The 25,374-nt window shown below is 45.8% G+C and overlaps 1 protein-coding gene and 1 pseudogene across 1 annotated transcript; both read right to left on the bottom strand.

Moving 5' to 3' along the window:
- Positions 1 to 2,661: 2,661 nt before the first annotated feature.
- On the bottom strand, positions 2,662 to 6,822 carry LOC110219684 (multivesicular body subunit 12A-like; annotated as a pseudogene).
- Positions 2,662 to 18,087, bottom strand: KLHDC8A (kelch domain containing 8A). The gene is made up of 6 exons (XM_078156377.1): positions 17,599 to 18,087; positions 16,873 to 17,337; positions 15,179 to 15,343; positions 13,935 to 14,150; positions 8,729 to 8,830; positions 2,662 to 7,573 (listed from the first exon to the last, which is right to left on the bottom strand). The coding sequence occupies exons 2-6, from the start codon at positions 17,279 to 17,281 to the stop codon at positions 7,380 to 7,382; spliced, it is 1,086 nt and encodes a 361-aa protein (XP_078012503.1). The 5' UTR covers positions 17,282 to 17,337; positions 17,599 to 18,087; the 3' UTR covers positions 2,662 to 7,379.
- Between the last annotated feature and the right edge of the window lie 7,287 nt (positions 18,088 to 25,374).

Raw genomic sequence — 25,374 nt, 5'->3', positions numbered from 1 at the left:
GATTAAAGGGTCACTAAAGTCTTTTCCTGGTTTTAGATTAAAAGCCAGATTCCTTCCACGAATATTCAAGGATACAGAGATTTAAGGCTCTCCACGTTCTGGTCCCAACCATCTTTTACACTACTTTCTTCCTTTCTTACCTAGTTATATTTCTCACCTAACCCTATACTATGCTTCAGGAACTTCACCATCTTGCAAGATACTTCAATCCTGGAACTCACATCTCAGCAGTACCCCATGTCCCTCAAACACCCCCTGATTGGAGAGGGTGGAGATGGAGAGCTCTTCCCAGAACCTCCATTTAAGGAGAAAGGGCAGGCCAGCCATCTCTTCATTTCCTATGGGGCCAGACTTGGCCATCATGCCTCCCTCTGGTTTTCAGCTTCCTTTTGTATATTGTCTTCCCCCATTAGATTGTAAGTTTGAGGCAGGGACTTTCTTTCTCTTTCTTTCTTTCTTTCTTTCTTTCTTTCTTTCTTTCTTTCTTTCTTTCTTTCTTTCTTTCTTTCTTTCTTTCTTTCTTTCTTTCTTTCTTTCTTTCTCTTTCTCTTTCTCTCTTTCTCTCTTTCTCTCTCTCTTTCTCTCTTTCTCTCTTTCTTCCCAGTGTTTAGCACAGTGCCTAGCAAATAGTAGATGCTTAATAAGTGTTTATGAACTGACTGACTGACTTTCTAAATGCTGGATCCTAGACAAACTTTTCCCCAGTCTCCTTCTCCCTCTCCAGCTCGAATGCATTTCTGCATATTCTTGTCCATACCTGGAATGGAATTCCTTTACATCTCCATCTGTTGAGATCCTCTCTGACTTTCAAGGCCCAGCTGGGGCCCACCTGATACCCAGCTAGAAGGGTCCTCTGCCTCTCTGATCTCCCATGCCCCTCTGTTTGACCTCTCTTATATGCTGATCACATTCTAACATATTATATATATATACTAGAGGCCATCCATACCTTGGCATATGGGTTGACTGCTCTGGCCACTTCAGGGATCACAGCCATGGGCACTCATCCCTGGAGGACTTGGTGCTGTGGAATAATAACCCAGTGGACCTTTGGTCCTATTAAGGAAGCAGGAGAAGTGGGATGTGTCAGAAGAGGTGGAAGAATCAGTGAACTTTAAAGGATAAGATGATTTCTACTCTCTCTAGTAATTAAAATAACTAGCATTTATACAGCACTTTAGCAAAGTGCTTTACAAATATTATTGCCTTTGATCCTCACAACAACCCTGAGACATAGGTTCTATTTCTACATTTTACAGATAATAATAATAATAATAATAATAATAGCTAACATTTAAATAGTACTTACTATGTGACAGACACTGTGCTAAGTGCTTTATAATAATAATCAATAATAACAACTAAGTAACATTTATATAGGGCTTACTATGTGCCAGGTGCTGTGCTAAGTGCTCTATAATAATAATAACAATAATAATAGCTAGGCCTGAGTTCAAATCCAGCCTCAGACACATAAAACTCACTAGCTGTGTGACTCTGGGCTAGTCACTTAACCCTGAGTGCCTCACCAAAAAAAAAAATAGCTAATATGTATATATGGCTTACCACATGCCAACTGTGCTAAGTGCTTTATAACAACAACAACAAACTGGCATTTATATAGGATTTACTTTGTGCCAGGCACTGTGCTAAAGTGCTTAATGATAATAACAGTTGCTAACATTTATATAGCACTTACTATATGCCAGGCAATGTGCTAAGCGCTTAATAACAATAACAATAGGGGCAGCTAGGTGGTACAGTGGATAGAGCACCGGCCCTGAAGTAAGGAGGACCTGAGTTCAAATCTGGCCTCAGACCAAACACTTGACGCTCGGTAGCTGTGTGACCCTGGGCAAGTCACTTAACTCCAATCACAAAAATAAATAAATAAATAAATAAATAACAATAGGAAAGCTAACATTCACATAGTACTTACTATGTTGCAGGCACTGGTGCTAGATGCTTAATAATAACAATAATAACAATAACTAACATTTACAAAGCACTTATGTGCCTGGCACTGGGCTAAGTACAATTATGATCTCATTTGATCCTCACACAACCCTGGGAGGTAGGTATTATTTTCCTCATTTTGCAGATGAGGAAACTGAGGGAAACAGAGGTTAAGTGACTCACCCAGGGTCACATAGTTAGTACGTGTCTGAGATTGGATTTGAACCGAGGTCTTCTTGACTCCTGGCCCAGCACTCTGTGCTCTATGGCGCCACCATATGCGCATGCATGAGCATCTGTGATACGGGGCTTATACACTCTTGGATTTCCCATTAGGTTCTGAGAGGACATTCTCTCTCCAGGCCTTGATCAGTTGTTCCCAACACACCGTGCTCATGAAAGCCTGAGTCTGGCCCTTGAGTCCTTGCCTGCCTTTTCCGCTGTGCATTTCTTTCCAGGAGCACAAGTAACGGAACAAGTGGGACTTTTCCAGCCTTGTGAGTGAGGCTGGGGGTTCCTGGGACCCTCAAGGGGAGCTGATTGGCAGCAGGAAGCAGCTTCAATACTACACTCTTCTTGGAAAAGAAAACCAAGAAATGATGAAGAGCCCAAAGCTTGTCCTGACCAGCCAAAAGACATGGACTTTGGGAGGACCGTTCAGAGAATTCAGAGCCAAGGAGAGCAATAAAAATGTCTAATCAATAGTCCCATTAAGTGTTTCATGTTTTAATGTTTTAAGTGTCAATGTTTGGTTGGAATATAATAGGAGTTATAGTTTTCCTCTTCAAGTTTTTTGGTGTGTTTGTTTGTTTTTGAGACTGGGCCTTCCTCACTCTCAACCAGACTGGAAGTACAGTAGTCACCCAAGAGGCCCCCTCCCAATATTGATCAGCACAGAAGCTTTAACCTGCTACATTTTCCTGACTTGGGTGGTTTGGCTTTGGTCCTATTGCACCAGAACTTCTGGACTCAGGTGATTTACCAGCCTCAGTCTCCCCAAACGGAGGTGCATATAGTGTGTATACCAAACTACTGTTCGTTTTCGGTTGCTCCTTGTTGTTGTTGATGGTGAGTCATTCCAATCACATCTGACTCCACCACCACATTTGGAGTTTTCTTGGCAGAGATGCTAGAGTGGTTTGGCATTTCTTTCTCCAGCTCATTTTACAGATGAGGAAACTGAGGCAAACAGAGTTAAGCGATTTAGCCAGGATTATATAGCTAGTAAGTGTCTGAGGACAGATTTGAACTCGGGAAGAAGAGTCTTTCTGACTCCAGGCCTGGCACTTTCTCCACTGTGCCACCTAGCCGCCCATAAGTTACCTATTAGCCTTTGTATTTTAAGCATTTCTTTTGTGTGAAGGAAATAAATAGCTACCCTATACCTGATCTAAGTTGTACCTTGAGTACCCTTCTATTCCCTTTTAAAGGGACTTTAGACCTGTCATACCTCATACCTCAGCTTTAAGTGATTTTTCCCTGGGACCCAAAGGTAAGAGTGAAAGTATAAGAAAAGAGCCCCACCTCTTTTTTTAGAGATCAGGCTCCCCCAGGACTGAGCCTTGAGATACTTGCATGAACCTGGAATTGGGGGTCCCTTAGTGGGAGTAGGTGAGTACTCCTGCCCTCCTGGGCGCAGCACGGCTCTGTTGTTACATATATTACCGTTGCTTGCATCCATGCTAATCTTTCCACCCTCAGATTGTAAGCTTCTTGCTGTTTTTTCATCTCGGTATCCCAAGAACAGTCCTGTGCACATAAATATATGTATTTATATTAATGCATATAATACATATTATAATATATATAAATAAATAAAATACTTGTCGAATTGAATGGAAAATCCCTGTGGGGCAGCATGCTAGATTAGCCTTTGGATTTTAATCATTTCTTTTGTGTGGAGGAAATAAATAGCCACCTTATGCACGATCTAAGTTGTACCTTGAGTACTCTCCCACTGCCTTTTGAAGAGACCTTAGATCTGTGTCATACCTCAGCTTTAAGTGACACCGAGGAGAAACCTGGGTTAGAGACCTGCCTCCAATACCATGTGATGGGTGCCATTTTCTGATTCCCCCATTGTCTGTGTGACCTTGAGAAATTTAAATAACCTCTCTGAGCCTCAGTTCTCACCTACCTTATAGAGTTATTGCACAGAAACTGCTTTATAAACTTAAAAGCAGCATAGAAATTTGAGCTATTGCTCATAAATAGTAGCTGTCGTTTCCACCCCGAAATTTTTCCACATCTACACTAGGGGGCACCGATGACTGACTGCTGGACATTCAGAAGCCTTTTCCATGGGGATGGGATGGAAATGCTACGAATGGCCAGCAGGTGGCAGGGCTACCCTAGGACCCAGGTCGGGTGGCAGTCCTGACTTATAAGACAGCTTGGGGGAGGGGAGCCCTCAAATCTCTGATTGTAAATAACAGAAAGGTCAGAACACTCAGCCCTTAAGTCTCTGGGTGACAAGGATGGGCCAAGTCTTATATGAGGGCAAGCTATCGGTACGGTGTAGAAGGTGCTACATCCCGAGTCAGAGAGCTGGGATTTGAATCTCAGATCTCTGTATGACCCTGGGAAGTCCCTCGGCACCTCCGAGCCACACTTTGGCCTAGATGACCTCTGAGGTCCCGGCCAGCTCTAAATGTGATCCCAGGACAAGATGAGGCTGGACACTGGAAAGACTTCCTGATAAAGGACAGGGAGATTGGGAAATGCTTTCACTAAGGGACATGGGGTGTTCTTTCCTCAGGATGCTGAGGAGGAGGAGGCTCTTCCTGGTGTTTCTTTTCCCCACGGTAGATACCATCCTGCCCCACTCTCCATCCCTCTCACTCTCCTGCCTCCCCATGCAATGGTGCAAGAGAACATACGAATATAGACTTTAATCCTTGTGCTGCTGCTATTAGCCAGAAGTGCAATTAGCCCATCCAAGGTGGATTTGGATGGCACAGTGTCAGCAGGAGACCCCTATCCCTGCCCCAGGGAATGGGTCCTGGGAGAACAGTGGCAATAACACCAGGCGTCTGGGGAAGGGGCAGAAAGGGAGCAGGAAAGATGCGAGGAGCACACATCCCTGGTCTGGGTTCGGCTCCTGCTCAGAACAACTCCAAAGACAAAGAGGTCATTCTAGGAGGTTTGATAACTCCAGAGCCCTAACAGTGTTGCTGCATGCCCTTCCCTCCTGGTGCAGCTGCTTCTCTGTCCAAGTTCAGGTCTCTCCTGGAAGCTGGGGTGGAGGGAGGTCGCCATTTGGCTGGTGTTGAGAGGAGGGGAGGAACTCTGGTTTTCCCCTCTTGTCTCTATCCCCAAACTGGGCCCCAGGAAGCCAGATTGTCCTTAAGATCCTAATTCACTGAGATCAATGAGCAAAGGATAGCATTTTAGTTTCCAATTTGCCTTTAGTACAGGACTTCCTGTAAAGTATAACAGGGTGTTGGAGGTCAGTACCCACTGGTGGGTAGGAAATCCCCAACCATTCTACTCCAAGATGCTCTCTGGAGAGCTGCCCTAATCCAGTGAATATCTGGGGTCAAACTTTGACTCCCAAGCAGCCCTCCAAACTTGAGGGAAAGCAAGGGTTAAAGTACAGCCTGTTGACACAGGTCTGAATGTGCCTGATGGTGAGAGGGGGCATGGCACCAGGCAGGAGGAGACAGAGGGACCAGAGGGAGAGGGCCAGCCATGCCAGGCTACAGGGCAGACCATTTTGGAGGAAAACCATGCACCAGAGACATGAAGAGGACATGAAGAAGTGTTTTTGGATTTGCTTAAAACCATTCAGACTGCTGCAAGGATTCTTCATGCCCTTCCTCAATGTCAGCCAGAAACTTGATGGTCAGGTCTGAAGATACAGAAACACCTACTGGACCAATGTCTTTGACTTCAAACCTGTGTGCAGAGTGGGGGGTGTGGGGGGACACTGTCTGGGGCTTAAATGCCACATGTACTAAATGACCCAAGGATAGAATCAGTCAGCCTGATGTCCCCTTGTCTTCAGCTTGATGTGGACAGCTCCTCTGAGCATCTCTGGACCTGTCCAGGGAGGGACCTCTCATCTCCAAGCTGATGCTCCAGTCTCAGCTTGGGAAGGAGCTTGGGCTTGGAGATCTTACTTTTCCTACCTTACACTAACCTATCTCTAATCTCTCCACCATGCCTGGATCCTGACTCTACTTTCCTCTTACCCTTCAGGGTGCAAGCATCCATCAAACACAGCTAGGTCAGCCATTCCAAGGGGAGCCAGCTTCATGCAGATCTGTTACTTTTTTGATACTGATACCTTGGCATCTAGGAAGTTGCTGATGTAGGTAAAACCAGCAGGGAGAGGTGTTTCCTGTTTCTTTGCTCAGGATCTGGATATCCAGTAACCTCATTTTCTTTGTGGGTCTCACTGTGGCTATTGTTTGAGGCTAGGAAGTACCTAAACTTTTGTGCAAACCCCTTTCAAAAGTTGGCCAGTGTCCCCTCAGCTGTGCTTATTATGATCCTATTATAGCCTGAGGGGACATGGCAGGGGTGAGGAGAGGAGTAGCCAAGGACCCAAGGCCACACAGGTGACTGGGGCTCTTTCAAGGGGAGGGGATGAGTTCAACCGTTGAGGCTTGGACCCTCAGTCAGCTGCCTCTACCCAAACAGACCCAGGAACTATGGCTGCAGCCTGAAGAATCACCAGCCTCAATGTCAGCACTTTGAACAGTTTCAGCAAATCTGGCACCTGCTGTGTGGCTTGATAAAGACAGCCCCTGCTCTGCAGCCTGTCAGAGCTGGTCTCTTCAGGCTCTGCTAGTCCCCAACACTGCCGCTGGTGGAGATTCCTTCTCCGTCTCCTCTATTCTCGGTCTCTTCTGTCTCCTCCATACTTGCCTTCATTGTCTGGCATGACCACCCCCACCCCTGCCTGGGCGTGAGGCTGTAGCTTTCTCCCTTTCCCCACTTTTCAGACAAAGTCTGGTCCTAGTCTATCACTGAGTTAGGGCAGTCCCCCAAATTACTGAGGGGCCACATTCACTACTCACCAGCAGTCATTGACCTCCAATGACCTATTACATCAGGCGGTGAGAAGACATGGAACTCTGTCTCCAGCTGTAAGGGCAGATGATAGGAAAGGTATAGGCTGGCATGGGGAGGGGGGCATCCATCTACCTTTCAATAGCCGAGGGTGAGGGTGGGACTTTCCCTGCTTGAGACCGGTTGGACATATGTCCAGTGACTTTTCAGGGGGCATATCTTCATATTCTTGGGAGATAGGGCTGGGTGGGGGTGGATGGATTTCAGAAGAGTGAGCCCCTGGAGATCTTGCCCACTTTTCACATACTGGAGGAGTTTTCGGTCGGCTTTGATGAAATCCTTTAACCCTGCCAAGAAACGACGAATCTCCGAGGACTGGGGTTCTCGAGGGAGGCGCCAGGATGAGGCTAGGAGTCTGAGACACACAGGGCTTCCACAGCATCACTTAGTCCCTGATTGACGCCTCCCACTGCGAGGAGGCAGCCTTTGATGATGATGCTGGAACAGGCACAGCGGGGAGTGGGCATGGGGGGCAGGCTCTCCCATTTGTTCTTCCCTGGGTGGAAGGCCTCTGCTGTCTCCAGGACTGTGGGCTGGTCCCCTGAAAATGCCGATAAAAGGCATGGGTGCTAAGCCTTTTAGAACAGACCACAGCTTAGTTTCATAACCTGTTCCCCAATGGGCTGACTGACTTCATCATCCTTGGCTACAGAGGGTGTTTGTGCCCAGCATGATGGCATGCTGCAGTGGCTAAACCTAATACCCAGAGGCCTGGGTTCAAGTTTTACCTTGGCCACTACCAACTAGCTGTCATAACCTCAGGCAAGTTAGTATCAATTTCCTTCCGTAAAATGGGGATAATAATGCTCATGCTGCCCATCCCCAATGGCTGTTTTATGAACCTTAAAGCACTAAATAAATGTAAGTTATAAATAATAATGGACATTCACCCATGTCAAGCAAGTGAGTAGTTGTTGTATGGTATAGTGGTGAAGGGAACATTTATTAAGTACCTACTATGTGCCAGGCAGGACAGCTAGGTGGCGTCATAGTGCATAGAGTGCCGGGCCTTTCTGACTCATCTTCCTGAGTTCAAATCTGGCCTCAGGCACTTAATAGCTGTGTGACCTTGGGCGAGTCACTTCACCCTGCTTTGTAGCATTTGTTAATTTCCAATGTCTAAATACTCACACTGAAAATTTAACAATCCACCTGGCCCAGACCATCAGGAGTCAGATCTAGCACACCTGCCTCTTACTCACCCTATGCCTCCATTTCCTCCTCTAAAAAAGGGACAGCCTGAGCCTTCTGGTCCCCAGGGATTCCCTGTCACTGCTGCTGATGGATGAGGTTCTAACTAGAATGTTAGTCCTGGGATTTAGAGCCAGAAGGGCTGGTCCAGTCCTCTCATCTTAAAGATGGGGAAACTGAGCCCCAGAGAGAGGATGTAACTTGTCCAGTGTCCCAGAAGGGGAAATGTTTGTTCCATTTTCCGCATTTGTATTCCTAGTACTCGGCACAGTCCCTGGCTTGCATCAGCCATTTAAATGCATGTTGATTTATTGCTGAGTAGCAGAGCTGGGTCTGAAGCAGAACCATCCTTGGCCTCCAAATGCAGCATTCTTTCTGCTACAGGGGGTGCTTGGTGATCTTTGGGGAGAGGGACAGTGCTGACTTCAGGGGTTATCAATCTCTGCCATGGATCCTCTGGTGTCCCCCAAACCCCCCAGCACTGCCAGAGTGCTCTGACTCTTACCCAGGCCTCCAGCCACTATGACTCGCCCTCTTAAGCAGCCTGATACAAAGTCAGCTCTGCGCTTCTTCAGGAACGAAGACCGCTCTATCTTCACCCAACCTCCTAGAGGCCAAGAAAGGAGGAGAAAAGATGTTGGTCACAACCACTTAATGCAGCCTCTGGGAAAGGATCTGATCTCTGGCATGGGAGCAAGCATTTGTATGTCCATTCACACCTGGCATACATCAGTATTAAATGTCTCCCTGGGGCAGCTAGGTGGCCATTCATCTTCCTGAGTTCAAATCCGGCCTCAGATGCTTACTAGCTGTGTGACCCTGGACAAGTCACTTAACTCTGTTTGCCTCAGTTTTCTCATCTGTAAAATGACCTGGAAAAGAAAATAGCAAACGACTCCAGTCTTTTTGCCAAGAAAACCCCACAAGCGGTCATAAAGAGTCAGACGTGACTGAAACGACCTCACAACAAAATATATCCCTTGCAGGTCAATAGAATTCATAGGATCAGAAGATTATAGATTTAGGGCCAGAAGGGGCCATAGAGATCATCTAGGCCAGCCATTTTCAAACCTTTTTGGTCTCAGGACCCCTTTATTGTCTTAAAAAACAATTGGACCCCAAAGAGCTTCTGTTTGTGTGGGTTATATCTATTGATATTTAACATATTGGAAATTAGAGTTAATAAAATTTTAAAATATTTATTCATTAAAAATAACTATAACAGACCCATTACATGTTAAAATAAAAACATATGTTTATGAAAAATAAATACATTTTCCAAAACAAAAATAAAATTTAGTGTAGAGAATGGCATTATTATTATTATTATCATCATTATTATTATTAGGCAATTGGGATTAAATGACTTGCCCAGGGTCACACAGCTAATAAGTGTTAAATGTTTGGTCTGAGGCTGGCCGTATTTGAACTCAGGTCCTCCTGACTTCAGGGCCCTGCTCTATCCACTGCCTCACCTCACTGCCCCAGTGGCATTATTTTTATACATTTTTTGCAAATCTCTTTAATGCTTGACTTAATAGAAAACAGTTGGATTCTCCTATTGGCTTCTGCATTTGCTCTACTGTGATCTGTTGTTTTGGTTGAAGTATATGAAGAAAATCCCTCTTCACACAGATATGTAGAAGACAGGAGGATTTTAATAGTCAAATAATGTCTTGGTATCTTATGAAAATCATTTTGACCCTGTGGACTTTCTGAAAGAGTCATGGGGACCCCTAGGGGTCCATAGACCACACTTGGTTTCTCACAGACACATTTAAGTTTCTCATTTTACAAATGAGGACAGCGAGGGCCACAGAGATGAAGTGATTTCCTCAGGCTTCAGAGGCATTAGGTAAACCTGGGTTTTCTTGACTCCAAGTGAAGCATGCTATCTGCTGCCCCACACTACTACCTCCTACCTTTTCCCTGCCCCCTTGTTCAACCTCCATTGCAGTAAGTTGGAAGTGAGTTTGAACTCATTCTGCTCAGGTCCGCATGACACCCCACAAGGGGCTTTGACCTCACCCTTACATGTCTAAGGGAGGTGTTGCTGAGATTCTCCATGGCTCATCCCACTCACTAGCTGCATGCCCACGGGGAAGGAACTTGACTTCTCTGAGACTCAGTTTCCTTGGCTGTAAAACATAGAAATTAGACTAAATAATCTCTAATGTCCCTTCTAGTTCTAATATTCTACAGTTCTGTTCTATATTATTATATTTCCTTTCTCCACAAAGAGCTTTGTCCTATTGTCTCTGAGCTAGAAGATTGCTTCTCCTTGGACCTCAGTTTCCCCATCTGTAAAATGAGGAGTTTGGACTACAGGTGAATCAGATCCTTCCCCATTCTAAATCCCATGATCCTGTTAGTTCAGATTTCTATCTAAAGGGCACTGTTGTCGTTTGGTCATTCAGTCGTGTCCAACTCTACCTGACCCCATGAACATCGCCCGTGAAGTGTTCTTGGCAAAGATACTGGAGTGGTTTGCCATTTCTTTCTCCAGTGTATCCCCATTTTACAGATGAGGAAGTGAGGCAAACGGAATTAAGTGACTCACCCAAGGTCATACAGCTAGTATATGTCTGAGGCTAAATTTGAACTCCAATCTTCCTGATTGCAGGCCCAGTGTTCTATCTAATGCATCACCTAGCTGCCCCTTAAAGTGTCCTAGACCAGTAGAGAATTTGGATTTTACCTCCAGCTTTGTCTCTAGTTTGCTGTGTGTTCTTGATCTAATCATGGCTCTATCTCAGTTTATCCATCTGTATAACAGGAATATAGAACTCTGTCCCTACCTACCTCATGCAGGTGCAGGATTATTGTTAGGATGCAATGAGAAAACAGATGGAAATAATCTTTGGGAAAAAACTGTTTTCTAGATAAACAGGTATTTATATCTAGGGATGAATATGAATAGCCCTGAACAAGACATAATTATAATAACACCTTATATATGTATATACATGTATATTTCTTCACAACAGACTTGTGAAGCAAGTTAATGCAATTATAATTATTTTATTTATAGTTCAGTCAATCAGACAATCAATAGGCAATTGTTAAGTCGGGGCACTGTGCTAGGCACTGGGGAAACAGAGACAACAATAAACAGTCTTTGCCCCCATGGAGCTTCTATTTGATTGGCAGTTAAGATAATTAAGGCTTAGGCAACTAGGTTAAGTAACTTGCTTAAAATAACACGGCTAGTTAGTATCTGACCGCTAGGTGGTGCAGAGGATAGAGCACAGGGCCTGGAGACAGGAAGATTCATCTTCCTGAGTTCAAATCTGGCCTCAGACACTTACCAGCTGTGTGACCCTGGGCAGGTCACTTCACTCTGTTTGCCTCAGTTTCCTCATCTATAAAATGAGCTAGAGAAGGAAATGGCAAACCACTCCAATATCTCTGCCAAGAAAACCCTAAGTGGGGTGAGGAAGAATTGGACATGACTGAAAAATGATTGAATAACAACAGAAATTAATGTCTGAGGCAAGATTCGAACTTGGATCTTTTGACTCCTAGTCTGGTACTGTACTCACCGCACTGTGCTACCTCTCTGTGCCCTCTGGGCAAAGTTGAGAAACTGATCCCCCTGTCCCCAACTAGAACATTGTGGTTTGTTGGGCAAATGCCGTCTACTGCTGGTTCTGCGCCATTGCTCTGAGCCAGCTTGAGGAGGCTGGGTTAGCATTAGTAATGCCATCTAACAGAGCAGCACACGTCTCAGTCCTGGACCAAGAGTGCAGAGCACTGAGCAGGAAGACCCTTCCAGCTCCTGGCCGGCTAGGTCAGGACTCAGCCCTGAGGCTCATGGAGTTGAATGGGGTCCTTGGCATGACAGGCAATGGATTCTGGCAAGTTCACATTCGATTTAGTATCGTCAGATCGTAACGTTAGAGCTCTAAGGAACTTTGTTATTGTTGTTCAACCATTTTCAGTTGTGTCTGACTCTTCATGACCCTGCTTGGGGAGAGATGCTGAAGTAGTTTGGCATGTCCTCTTCCAGCCCATTTTACAATCTTCATGACCCTGCTTGGGGAGAGATGCTGAAGTAGTTTGCCATGTCCTCTTCCAGCCCATTTTACAATGAGGAAACCGAGGCCAACAGGGTGAAGTGACTTGGCCAGGGTCACCCAGACTGCACATGTGTGAGGCCTAGTCTGAACTCACTCAAGCCCTGCACTCTATCTATCCACTGCAACACCTAGCTCCCTCTCAAAGGGAGGTCCTCATCTACTTCAATCCCTTGTTTTTCTAGATGAGGAAACTGAGGCCCAGCTAAGGTTAGTTGACCCAGGTCACACCACAAGCAAACAACGAAGCTAGGATTTGATCCCAGATAGTCTAATACCAAATTCAGCATTTTCCATCACATCTGGCTGCTTCCCTTGTGGTAACTTGAGTTATCACTAGGGGAAAAAAAAAGCTACATGATCTAAAGATAGGAATTTTCTGCTGTTAAAATATGTACATTTATACCAACTCCTATTAACAAGTGACCTTGCTGGGATCTTCTTGTGTTTTGTGCCCTGGTACTGGCTCTAAATGGTAGGAAGCTCCCTCTTCAGCCAAGAGTAGCATTTCTTCCTTTCATTCATTTGACAGACATTCATTCATTCATTTATTTATTTAATCTGTCTATTTATTTATTTATTTTGGCAATTAGGGTTAAGTGATTTGCCCAAGGTCATAAAGCTAGTGTTTGGTCTGAGGCTGGATTTGAACTCAGATCCTCCTGACTTCAGGGCCGGTGCTCTATCCACTGTGCCACCTAGCTGCCCTATAGACATTTATTAAGTGCCTGCTATGTGCCAAGCATCTTCTGGGAATCTTGTGGTATCTTCTGGGAATATCTAGAGGAAAGATGACAGGAGAAGGGTGCATGCATGCTTGAATAAATACAATAAGTAAATATAATTATGAATAAAAAATAATAACCAGGAGCAAAAGAGTCATCTGGACAAATGCTCCAGGAAATCTAGGAAAGGAGAGAATGCTTTCAGCTGGGGAATCAGGGAAAGCTTCATGGATGCTGCATCTTGAAGAAAGAGAAGGATTTCCACAGGCAGAGGTGAGAAGGGAGTGTGTCCCGGGCTTGCATGAATGCACAAAGATGTTCACAGGGCAGAATAAGATCAGAAAACATGTCTGGAGAAGGTGATTGGAGCCAGGTTGTGAAAGACTTGAAATACTGGGCTCAGGGCTCTGTATGTTATCCTATGGGCAATAGGGAGTCAGTGAAAGCTTGAGAGCAGGAGAGTAACATGGTCAGACCTGTGCCTGGGGAAGATGACTTTTGTAGCTGTTTGGAGGAGGGATTGGAGAGGGGAGGGACAGGAGGTGGAGGGAATTTGATCAAGAGATGAAGGGTGGGGGCAAACTTTTGAAAAGCTCGTGAGGTCTGTATAGGCAAAAAGTCAGATAGGAGGTGCTAGGGTGCAAAAAGACAGCCATTCAGAACTTTCAGTGTTCTGGGAATGAGAAGCTATGGGGATTCCCTACCCCTTTCCTGCCTCCTTTTGTGCATAGTCTCTTCCTTTAGATTGTAATTTCCTTGAAAGCAGGAACTACCTTCCTTTTCATTAATTGTATCCCCAGCACTTAGCACAGCTCATGGTACCTAGTAGGTGCTTAATAAATGTTTGCTGGATTGGTGATGGGAAGATGAGGGGACTCCATCAGTGGGGGGTAGGGTTTGAAAGACTCACCCTGCTCCATGTCAAACACATCCATAGTCCTCATGAACTTGGGTTGTCGATAGAGGCGGCCTTGCCGCAGGCCTCCCAGGCTATACAGATAGCCATCCATGGGGACAAAACTGGAGAAGGCTCGTTTGCAAGGGATGCTGGGAAACTTGGTCCATGAGCGTGTTTCAATGTCGAAGACCTCAAAGGCATTGACTGCATACTTGGATTGTCGTCCCCCTAAAAGCCAAGATCAAAGGCCCTCTGAAGGACTTCTTTCTGCCTATCCATCCCACTCTCCCTTCATTCCCTCTCAGAGCAAAACCTAAAGCTCCAGACCAAAGCAGAGTCTTTCCAGTGCTTACCACCCCAGGGAAGGAGATTCCATCTGGGAAAGGTGTCCAGCAATCACCCTTTCTAGAGAATGTTTCCCACCCAGCTTAGCGCAGGGTATTGTATCAGTGTTCCAAGCTTATTATAACTTTTTGATGATTCTTTCTTTGTGCTTTCTCCCTTCTTACCTGAGATGCTCTTTTCATTTCTGGCAACCAATATCCCTCCTTCTCCCTTAAGTATGGTAGCCTCCTCCTCCAGGGAACCTAACGTGATTGACCCATACCCAGTTCTGACTGCTCCTCTGCCCCATGCCCTTTTAGAGCTTATATACTCAGTCAATTTTAGGATCATAGAAATAGTGCAGGTCAGATGGTCCAATGCCAACATTTTACAGATGAGGAAACTGGGGCCCAGATAGGTCACACAGGCTGCGTAAGTGGGAAAGTTAGGATTCAGATCCTGGTCTTTTAATTCCCTATCCAAGGCACTTTCTATGCTGACCTTTCTTTGTACTTACTTGCAGGTTGCTTTGTAAGTTATCAGTTATTGTACATATGCCTTGTCTTTCTCTCCCCCCAAATAATACCTCCCCAAAGATAGGGACAAGGGTTTGTCATTTGTTTGTTTGTTTGTTCATGCCTCACAAAGCTATGACCTTTGGTAAATCATTTTACTTTTCTGCGTACCAGTTTCCTCTTCTGCAAGAAAAAAATATTGATGAGATGATCTCTGAGGTCCCTTTCTGGCTCTAATATTTATTAATTATATGGCAACGAGCTCCATGAGGACAGTGAGTCCTTCTTCTAGACCTCTGCCCTACTTCACAATGCCTGGAAGATGGCTCTGTACACTCCCCATAGGGGAGACATGATAAACTGACCCCCAGGAGGGAAAACGGGAGTACATTGAGGGTGCATGTCACTCAGCCTTACCTAACACATAGATCTTGGAACCTCGGAGAAAGGAAGTGGCAGCGTATCTGGCGGTGGGCATGGGGGCTAATGATACCCACATGTCCTTGAGCATGTCATAGTGCTGTAGGTGGTTGTGGGGGTGGAGATCCAGTCCCATTCCTCCTGCTGCGTAAACTCTGTAATCTAAAGAGATAGACCACACCCAGAGTCAGTGGGCAACCTGACAGGGGACTTGTCAATATCCACTACCAGTCATGCCTGGAGCCCCGTTTAACCCGCTGGGCACCACAACTGGGACGTGGCCTCAGAGGCCAGGAGCTTGAAGGGTCCCTTCCTGCTCAATGCCCTGCACCCTTGGTACAGGACTCAGGTCCATGCAACTCTGGTGGCATGATTAATGTCCCCTGCCAGCCTCAACCACCACCTAAGCCAGTTCTGTCAAGCTCCCAGGGCACCTAGCCTAGGGTGACCTTATGCTTTCTGTACTCTGACTTCTCCCCCCTCCCCAACCAAGGATAGCCAAAAGGAAAGCCATAAAACTCTCCTTGTGGGGACCAAATAGGAGAATGTCTCCTTTTCTCAGATTAATTTCTATACTCAAGAGGGCCCAGGACATATGGAGGTTATAAGAAAAGGAAGACAGAATGCCGCCTCACACACAACAGTCCAGAGGAGAGAATATACGTAAAGATATTTTCTGGGAACAGTGCCTGGCACATAGTAGGTGCTTAATAAATATTTGTTCTCTTCCACTTTCTGCCTGTTCCCCAACTGCTGTCTCTATGCTTTTGCACTATGCTGTTCCCTATGCCTGGAACACTCTCCCTCCTCGCCTCTGCCTCTTCTTTCAAGACCCAACTAAAATCCCACCTTCTGTTGAAGAACTTTTGTGTTCCCTCCAGCCACTAGAGTCTTCTCTTTTAGTATTCCCTTCCGTTTACTCTGTCTGCATCTGGTATGTACTACATTATTTACAAGGTTTTTTTTTCCTCATTAGAATATGAGCTCCTTGAGGGCAGGACTGTTTTTTGCCTTTCTTTGTATCCCCAAAGCTTAGCGCAATGCCTGGCATTCAGTAGGTGATAAGTAAATGCTTGAGGATTGCTTGGTGGACCATCCACAAAGGGAAAATGTTAAGGATGGGTGGAAGCCTGTAGTAGAAGGGTACTGTTACAGATATTCAATTCTCAATTTCTATCAGTATTTCTCTAACAGAAGGGTGGCATTCCCTTTGGGGTCACAGGGTAGTTTGGAGATGGGAAGGAGTGGTAGGAGAAATAACTAGAGAGCTCCAAACAGTTGTTTAGAGTGAGTTATGGGGTGACTGGTTTGGGCAGTGAGGTATGGGGTGATTTGTTCTCTCCAGGCATCTGGGCTCTCTCCTTTTCAGCTTTTGTGATGTGCTGTTATGCTGAGCTGGTCAGACCAAAACTACTGAGTGTCAAGCAGCTATTTGGTGGCTGGGACACCTGTGAGGTGGAGTTCAGGCTTTTGTACCCTTTTTGTCTTGGTAGGAGGAGAATAAGGGGCCCTGGAGGGTTATGGGAGCTTTCAAAAAAGTTGCAAGAAGAATAACCTGGGAAGCCATTGTCCTAAACCCAACTCAAAACCCTCTTCCCTTTCCAGCCCTCCAACAAGTCTACCCCACTGATTTCCTGCCCTCTTCCCAGCCCCTCTGTGCCCCATGACGTCCAAAGCCTGGTCTGGCTTGCCTTTTGTAGTGACAGAGATGCCCATGGCAGCCTCCCTCAGCACACTCCTCTTCTTCCACTTGCCCTCATCGATGTTGTACATCTCCACAATCTTCAGGGGTAGCTGATTGGTTCCCACACCCCCAATCACCATGATCCGTTTCCCCAAGGCAATGACAGCTACCCCAGCCCGGGCCGTGGGCATGGGGGGCAAGGAAGTCCACTGGTCAGCCTCAGGGGAGTAGACCTCAAAGCAGTCCAGGGGGACCCCGTTGTCATCACAGCCTCCTATGGCATAGACCTGTCCTCCCGCCTCCACCAGGGACGAGTAGACCCGACGACTGGGCAGTGGGGCCAGGGTCTTCCAGTGGAAATCTTTGACGCTGGGCACCTCCATGGCAGTCACTGGTGGCACTGTCCGGGCATCCATCCCCTCACCTCTATGGGGTAGTTACCCTGCCACCTCCTGAGAAGCAGCAGGGGCAGCTGCTCCAAGGGTAGGGAACAAGAGATCAGAGGCAAGAGATATGCTGACTAGTCTACAATCAATATCCCTCCGTCGCTTGCAGCATCCATCACTGGCCTCGGCTGCTGCCCACCCCCATGAGCCCCCATGCAGACACACACACACACACACACACACACACACACACACACACACACACACACACACACACACACACACACACACACACACACACACACACACACACACACACACCACACACACCCCGGCCGATTCTTTACCTTTCCTTATGGCTCCATTAATCCCGAGGCATCCACACCTGGCCCTAGGAGGACAATGGAGTAGAATCAAGGGCAGCTGGTTCAGTGAGCCTCCTCTCCCGAGCAGACTCCCTTTCCCTTTCTCCAACTTTAATTAACGGGGAAAGAAGCTGAGAACGCTACCACAGCATGATCACACATCACATTGGGCTCCCCCCCCCCATCAGGTTAGATCAGATCCGCTTGGCTGTTATTTGGGGGAGCAGCTTAAGGGGCAGGTGGGGGTGGGGTGGGATTCACAGAGGTTCTTTCAGCTTGCTGCTCCACCTACACCCTTCCTGAGGAGGAAGGAGTTAAAAATCACTGGAGCCTGTGCTCTTTCTAACCTTCCCTCTGCAGTTCAAGACATTCTCCACTCCCACCATCCCTCCCCCCAAACGCCTGCACACACACACACACACACACACACACACACACACACACACACACACACTCACTCACACACACTCACACACAGTGTCACTGTTGATCAGGGGAGGGAAGCAAAGACAGCCCATTAGAAGACACTGGAAATCACCCGCCCAGCTTAGAGACTAAGGGAGAAGGTGATTTGTCCTTTTTCCACTCAATACACTGCTGGCAGACATGCAGATGAGCTGAATAAATGAGCAGCCAGGAGGAGAAAGATACACAGAACGGGAGGGGAGGGAGCCGGCTAAATACACATCCCCACCCAGAGCTTCACACCTGTGCAAGAAATCAACATACATCCCCACTGCAGAGTCATCAGCCTCCATTATATAACCCAGGAGGGCTTCACCCATGGGAGGAGGGAAAGGGCTCTTGGCCGGGCACACTTATCCTCATCTACCTGAGTAAGGTAAGGCAACTCTAAAGTGGAGGATGGAAACGGTTTCTTGAGTAGCCAAGGCCAACACCTCCTTGTTATCCAAGGAAAATGTGTGTGGGGGGAAGGAAGGCAGTAGGAAGAGGGGTGACCAAATTACCCAATTTGTTTATACAGACACAAAGAATCATTTAATGCTCTTTCCACTTCATTTTGGGTGTTTAGGCAGAGGAAGTGTGGGAGACTTCCTCACTTGCACCCACATATACTCTGATATAATGTACTCCTTAAAATGTACATGCAGACAACCACCCCCACCCACCCACACACACAATCTCCTCTACACTGAAATAGAAATGTGCTTCCAGAGAGATATACAAACATGTATTGGGGCATTATACACAAATATATGGGATTATGATCTAGAGTTAGAAGAGATATCAGAGGTCATCTAGTGGAGAGGTATCAAACACAGGGCCTACGACACTCCAGAGCATGGCCAGAACTGGGTTAACACATAATTGGGAAACATTTAATAAAAATAAATAAAAATACAATGCAACACATGTAACATTACATTTTAACACTAAGTCAGTATGTGGCCCCCAGGCATCCTTACGTACAGATTGGCGGCCCCCTTTCCACAGAGCCATGCTGTTGTGGGTCACACAGCCACAAGGTCCCAAACCCCAGTTACCGCCACATGCATTCATGGACTTCTCTTCTCCCCAATACCCTGTTAATGGGAAACCTGAGCAGAAAAAGTACAACAAATGATGCCCGGCTGAGATCATCAGAAAAACCAAAGGGCACATGGCCGCCATTTCCCAGTAGCTTTTCACACACTATGAAACCCCATTACAAAGCCCCGCCAGGCTGTGCAAAGGAACCACAAATGTGCCCAACATAAATGCATTACTCGGATCGATTCTTCAGCATCCCCCATGTACACAGGGGTGAGACTGCGTCCCTCTCAAAAGAATATAGAAAATTTATCAAGTGGGTGTCATCCTTATTTTCTGACATCGGCATTGTAAGTTGGCTCTCTACTGAACAGTCAAACCACCAATTTGGAAATGAGTAACAATGAGTAATGAGATAAGTTACAATTCACAGTAGGCCCACAATATGTAAACATGGATCATAAACACAAGTCTTTTAATATGTAGGAATTCAGTGTGGGCCCAAGAGTTGAAAGTATTCTTAATTTTTTAAGATCTTGGTATGGAAAGGTTCATTTTTAGATTTCTTCCTCCTCCACATGCTTGTAAAGATAGTAACTGAAAATTTAAATAGGAGGAAATTGCCCCTTACTCATGTTATTAAGCGAGAATTAATAAAAATTTCAGATCACTGAGATCTGAATAAATGAGTTTTCATGACAAGTTCCCCAATATTATCAGCCTATTCAGGGGTGAGCCTAGAGAGAGGTACTAGGATTGAAACCTTCCTCAGCAAGTCAACAAGTACCTGCTATGTGCCGGGCACTGCGCTAAGAAGCACTGGGGATACAAAAAAAGGCAAAAACACAGTGCCTACGGTCAAGGAGCTCACAGTCCAGTGGGAGAGACATGTAACCAATTTTATATAAATAAGAGATTACAGGGTAAACTGGGGGAATACCAGCAATGGTCTGCCGACTGGGAAAGGCATTTTGCAGATGGTGGGATTTTAGCTGAGATTTTAAGGAAGCCAGGAGGCAGAGGTGAGAAGGGAGAACCCAGGAGACAGCCAGTGAAAATGCAGCCAGAAAATGCAGTGTCATGTACAAGGAACAAGGATATCCGTGTCACTGGCTCATACAGTACACAGAAGGCAGTAAGAAAACTGGAAGGGACCAGGTTGTGAAGGGCGTTAAATGCCTAAAGCAATGTCAGCCCTGTGCTTTAGAAGATTAGCTTGGCAGCTGAATGGAGGACACTGGCATAGGGGAGACACTTGGGCAGGCCCATGGGCATTCTATTCCCCTAGTCCAGATGTGAGGTGTGAGTGCCTGCAGCATGGTGTTGGCAGTATCAGAGGAGAGAAGGGGGGGATATACTAGAGATACTGTGAATGTGAGAACAACAGGACTTTGGCAAATGATGGAAATTGGCAATAAGACACAGTGAGAACTCTAAGATGACATCTAGGGGCAGCTAGGTAGTGCAGTGGATAAAGCACCAGCCCTGAAGTCAGGAGGACCTGAATTCAAATCTAGCCTCAGATCACACACTTGACATTTACTAGCTGTGTGACCCTGGGCAAGTCACTTAACCCCAATTGCCTTAAAAAAAATGACATCTAGGTTGTAAGTCTAGGTTCCTAGATAAATGGTCATGCTCTTTACAATGATAGGGAAGTTCAGAAGAAAATAGGTTTTGGGGAAAAGATAATGTGTTTAGTTTTGGCCTACTGAGTTTAAGATGTTGGGGGTAGCTGGGTGATGCAATGGATAGAGCACTGGCCCTGGAGTCAGGAGGACCTGAGTTCACATCTGGCCTCAGACAGTTACTAGCTGAGCCATGACCCTGGACAAGTCACTTAACCCTGATTGCCTTAAAGAAAGATGTTTATAGGGCATTCAGTTTGTGATGTCCAATAGGCAGTAAGAGATGTGAGACTGTAGGTCAGGAGTAAGATTAGAGCTGGGTAAATAGATCTGAGAATTATGTACATAGAGATAATAATTGAATCCATGAGAACAGATGAAATCACCAAGCGAATAGTATAGAGGAAGAAGAGAAGACAAACCCAGGACAGAGCCTTGGGGGACACCCAAGGTTGTTGGTTCTTACCTGGATGAAGATCTAGCAAAGAAGAGGAAGGAGTGGTCATACAATTAGAAGGAGAACCAGGAGAGAACAGTGTAATGACAACCTAGAGAAAAGAGAGTATCAAGGAGATGAGAGTGATTAAGTGTCAAAGGCTGTAGTTGGGACAAGAAGGATGAAGATTGAGAGGAGGACACTGGATTTGGCAACTAAGAGATCATTGGTAACTGTGGAAAGAGCAGATTCAGTTGAAAGATGAGGTTAGGGGCCAATCTGCTGAGAGTAAGAGGAAAGGAGGTGAAGGCACTCCTTTGTCTAGTTCCTGATTATGCAGACAAGTTGGGGATTGGAAGAATAGGCAGGAGTGAAACTATTCCAAACCTTGTGCACATTCATCTCATCCTGCTCCCCTCCCGTTCCACTTCCTACCATAGCTGGTAAACAAGAAGTAAGTCTGGGCTGGTGTAAATCAGTGTCCCCTTCTACTCCCTTTCTGCTCTGGGAAAGTTTTTAATGAACAGGGAAATAGCTAAAAGGCAATAGATCAGGCAACTGGTGAACTGAGTTAGCCTTAAATGAAGCTGCTCATCTCCACTATCATTGAGCACCCATGGCCACTATTGATTTTTGGGTGACTTATTTGTCAGACGGTTCCACAGGAACCCCAGTTACCGAAGATGATGCTTATCCCCTTGGTAAACTGTGATCTGGGTAGTTGGAATTGAGGTGCACAGTTGGCTCTAAATTACCCACACTGATCTCCAGACACTTAACCTCATCTTCAAGTTATTGTTTCGTATCCCTATACTGTACTATATAGAACCATATTTGGAAAGGACCTCAGAGGTCTAGTACAAGCTGTACCTGAATAGGAATATTTTCCACTATATCCCCAACAAGTATCCGTCCAACGTTTGCTCAAAGACCTCTAGTGATAGAGAACTTACCACCTCCTGAAGCAATCCACTTTTGAATGGTTCTAATTGTTATGATTTGGAAAAGCATATAAATGCAGACTCTCCACAGTGATTTAATAGAATAGCATTTATATAGCACTTTAAGGTTTGCAAAGAGCTTTACAGATATCTCATTTTATCCTCACAACAACCCTCAGGGGTAGGTGCTATTGTGATCTCCATTGTATAGGCAAGGAAACTGAGGCAGACAGAAGTTAAGTGACTTTCAGGAGAGTCCCACAGCTACTGTGTTAGGCTGGATTTGAACTCAGGCCTTTGTGATTTCAGGTTCAATGTTCTATCTACTAAGCCACACCACCCTCCAGTTGCTGGAAGAACTGCTTCCTTCTCCCTGCCTCATCCAATATGGTCCCTCTACTGAAAGTGCTTAAAACCTAGCAAGTTACTCACAATTATTTCAATCCCTTGGGGCATCACTGCCCAACCTGATTGTACTGAGCTGGTGGCCTGCTGGAGTGCCAAGTGGGAAAAGAGTTTGCTACTTCCCTCAGCCTCTCAATCCAGGGTCTAACCAACTCCCCAGCCAAAAAGTTTCTCTTCATGTCTAACCTAAGTTCCTCCTGCTAGAAAATGCACTCAAAGGTATCAGGCCTTCATTTACTTTTCTCATTCAAAGGCATGGTCTCACTTTCCGCCATAGAGATGAGGCTATGGGTGCTTGTGAGAGGCCCTGAAGATAAATGGATTTTGATACTGTGGAATCTTATTATTATAATATTGATGCATTATTCACACAACTTGTCCCTCTTTCACTTCCAATCTTGAAGGGATTATAACATTGAAAGCTAGAAAGGATCATTTAGCCCACAAGCCCCAAATGGTTAAGTGACTTACCCATGGTCTCTCAGGCAGTAAATAGCAGGGCTGGCATGTAAACCCAGCCCTGACTGTAAAGTCAATGTTTCTTCTGCAGTAAAATGTTGGAGAAACATTCCTACCATCCCACCCTGTCAATCAGTATTCAGTACCTACTACATGCTCAGCACTGTGCTTGATTCTGTAAAATGGGCAGCTAGGTGGCACAGTAAACAGAGCACCTGGAGTCAGGAAGAGCCGAGTTCAAATCTGCCCTCAGACACTAATTAGCTATGTGACCCTGGGCAAGTCACTTAACTCTGTTTGCATCGGTTTCCTCATCTATAAAATAATCCAGAGAAGGAAACGGGAAACCACTTTAGTATCTTTGCCAAGAAAACCCCAAATGCAGTCATGAAGAGTCAGACACAACTGAAAAGACTGAACAACAACACTCCAAACTCTACTAGACAGTGTGCTTTGGAGAAGCTCGGGGAGTAACCTGGAAGGACAGTCAATCTCATTCCTGTCAGACTAAGCACATTCTCGTGATCTCAGGGCCATTGGGGGTGGGGGTGGTATCAAGGGCAGAACTTCAAGGGTTTGGTGATAGTTTAGACCATGTCACATGAGAGTGAGCAGGGAGAAGACAGACCTCAAGATTAGCTGTTGCTGTTTCTCCTTTCTTCCCTTCTTTCTAGAAAAAGCAGTAGAGCCTTGGGCAAATGACAAAATACTCAATAGACCAGGGCCACCTGGCCCTGAGACTGGATTGAGCTAACAAATTCCAAATCTCAGTGCACTCTCAGAAGGCAGGGGCTGTGTTTCTAGGTAGTTCTCTCTGTATTAAGTGTCTATTACAATGCCATGTATAGTTAATCAGATGTTTAATAAAGACCTTTCGAAAGCAATGATTATTTAAAGCCCAGAATATCAGCATTATCAGAAAAAAAATGCCACTGTAGAGAGCTAATGCCACAAATTGGCTAGTCCTTAACTGGGCCAGACAGATGCTTTTATCTTTTTCTTACATACATCTCTCCAGAGCAGGGAGTTTTCTACCCTTCGTTCCTCAGTTACCTATTCCAGAGTCTCACAGCTCTCCTAATATCAGGAAGCCTTTCCTCTTATCCCAGTTCAATCTCATAGGCTCCACCAAAGTTCATCTCTCTTAGTCTGATCTCCAGTTGATTCCCTTCCTTTGAATATAGCCTTCTTTATTATGAGAAGGGAAGTATGGTGTAGTGGGTAGAGAGCTGACCTCAGAATCAGGATTAGACCTGGGTTCAAGTCCCATCTCTGACACATACTGTCTGTGTGACTCTGGGCAAGTCACTTAACTGCTTGGCACCCCAGTCAATTTTCATCTATCAGCTGCAGGGCAGTTGCTAACCTAGAGGTAGCTGGGTGGAGTAGTGGACAGAGTGCTGGGTCTGAAGTCAGAAAGACTCAAATTCAAATTCAGCCTCAGATACACCGTAGCTGTGTGGACCTGGCTGCTTTCCTGGCTTCATGATTGTCAGAAACTCATCATTCTGCAACATTAAATCAACTCTGAAACTCACTTCCTCAGATCAATTCCAGCATCAAATGTAGGACTTCATAATGAAGTCCACCCTAAGCTAGGCACCTTCCCTCCTTCCCACTTCAGCTCCTTTTAATGTGTTTTTTTTCCCCCCATTAGACTGTGAGCTCCTTGAGGGCCAGGACTGCCTTATGCCTTTCTTTGTATCCCTCGTGCTTAGGATAGTACCTGGCACATAGAAGGTGCTTAATATTTATTGACTCTGAACGTATTAGATGGAGAGAGGAGCTGGGGGAAAGAGAGACATGACATACAAACAGCCTTAGAAGCCGCCATATTCCTGATCCTGGCTGCGCTCCCCAGTCTTCACTGGTCTTTCCAACCCATCTCTGAAAAGGGCAAGCAGTATGGGTTCTCCCCAGGCCATATCTGCATGGCTGGGTTCTGGGTTCACTGGATGCTGATCCTTAGCCTTCACCCCTATTTCATGCCAGGAGCTGATGAGGCTAGGAAGAGCCATTCAGAGACCGAGGGGCAGCAGGCGGGGGTGCGCAGTATCCTCTTCCAACCAGGCTCTGTAAATGCCAGTTAATAAGTTAATGCCACTGTCCCCAGAGTCAGCAACTCCTTCCATCCTTCTTAATTAAAAAGAATTCCATGTCACCATGGAATTGAGAGAGAGTTGTGAATGATTTACAAACCATTCGGGCTCCCCCTCCTCAGGGGAATATGGAGAGGAGATTCATCAGCAGACACGGCATTCTGCCTGTCACTAATGAGGGCCAGGGTAGCAATGCGGCAGCCTGGGAAGCAGCCACTTCTGCAGTCTCGCCTGGTGGGCTCAAACAAAGCAGGGGCATTTGGCAGCAAAGGGCAGGAAAGTAAAATTGGATATGAGGG

Source organism: Phascolarctos cinereus, unplaced genomic scaffold, assembly GCF_003287225.1.
Source record: "Phascolarctos cinereus isolate Bilbo 61053 unplaced genomic scaffold, phaCin_HiC Scaffold_5;HRSCAF=322, whole genome shotgun sequence".
NCBI lineage: Eukaryota > Metazoa > Chordata > Mammalia > Diprotodontia > Phascolarctidae > Phascolarctos > Phascolarctos cinereus.
Note: the sequence above shows the minus strand (reverse complement) of the source record. Positions and strands in the feature narration are given on the sequence as shown.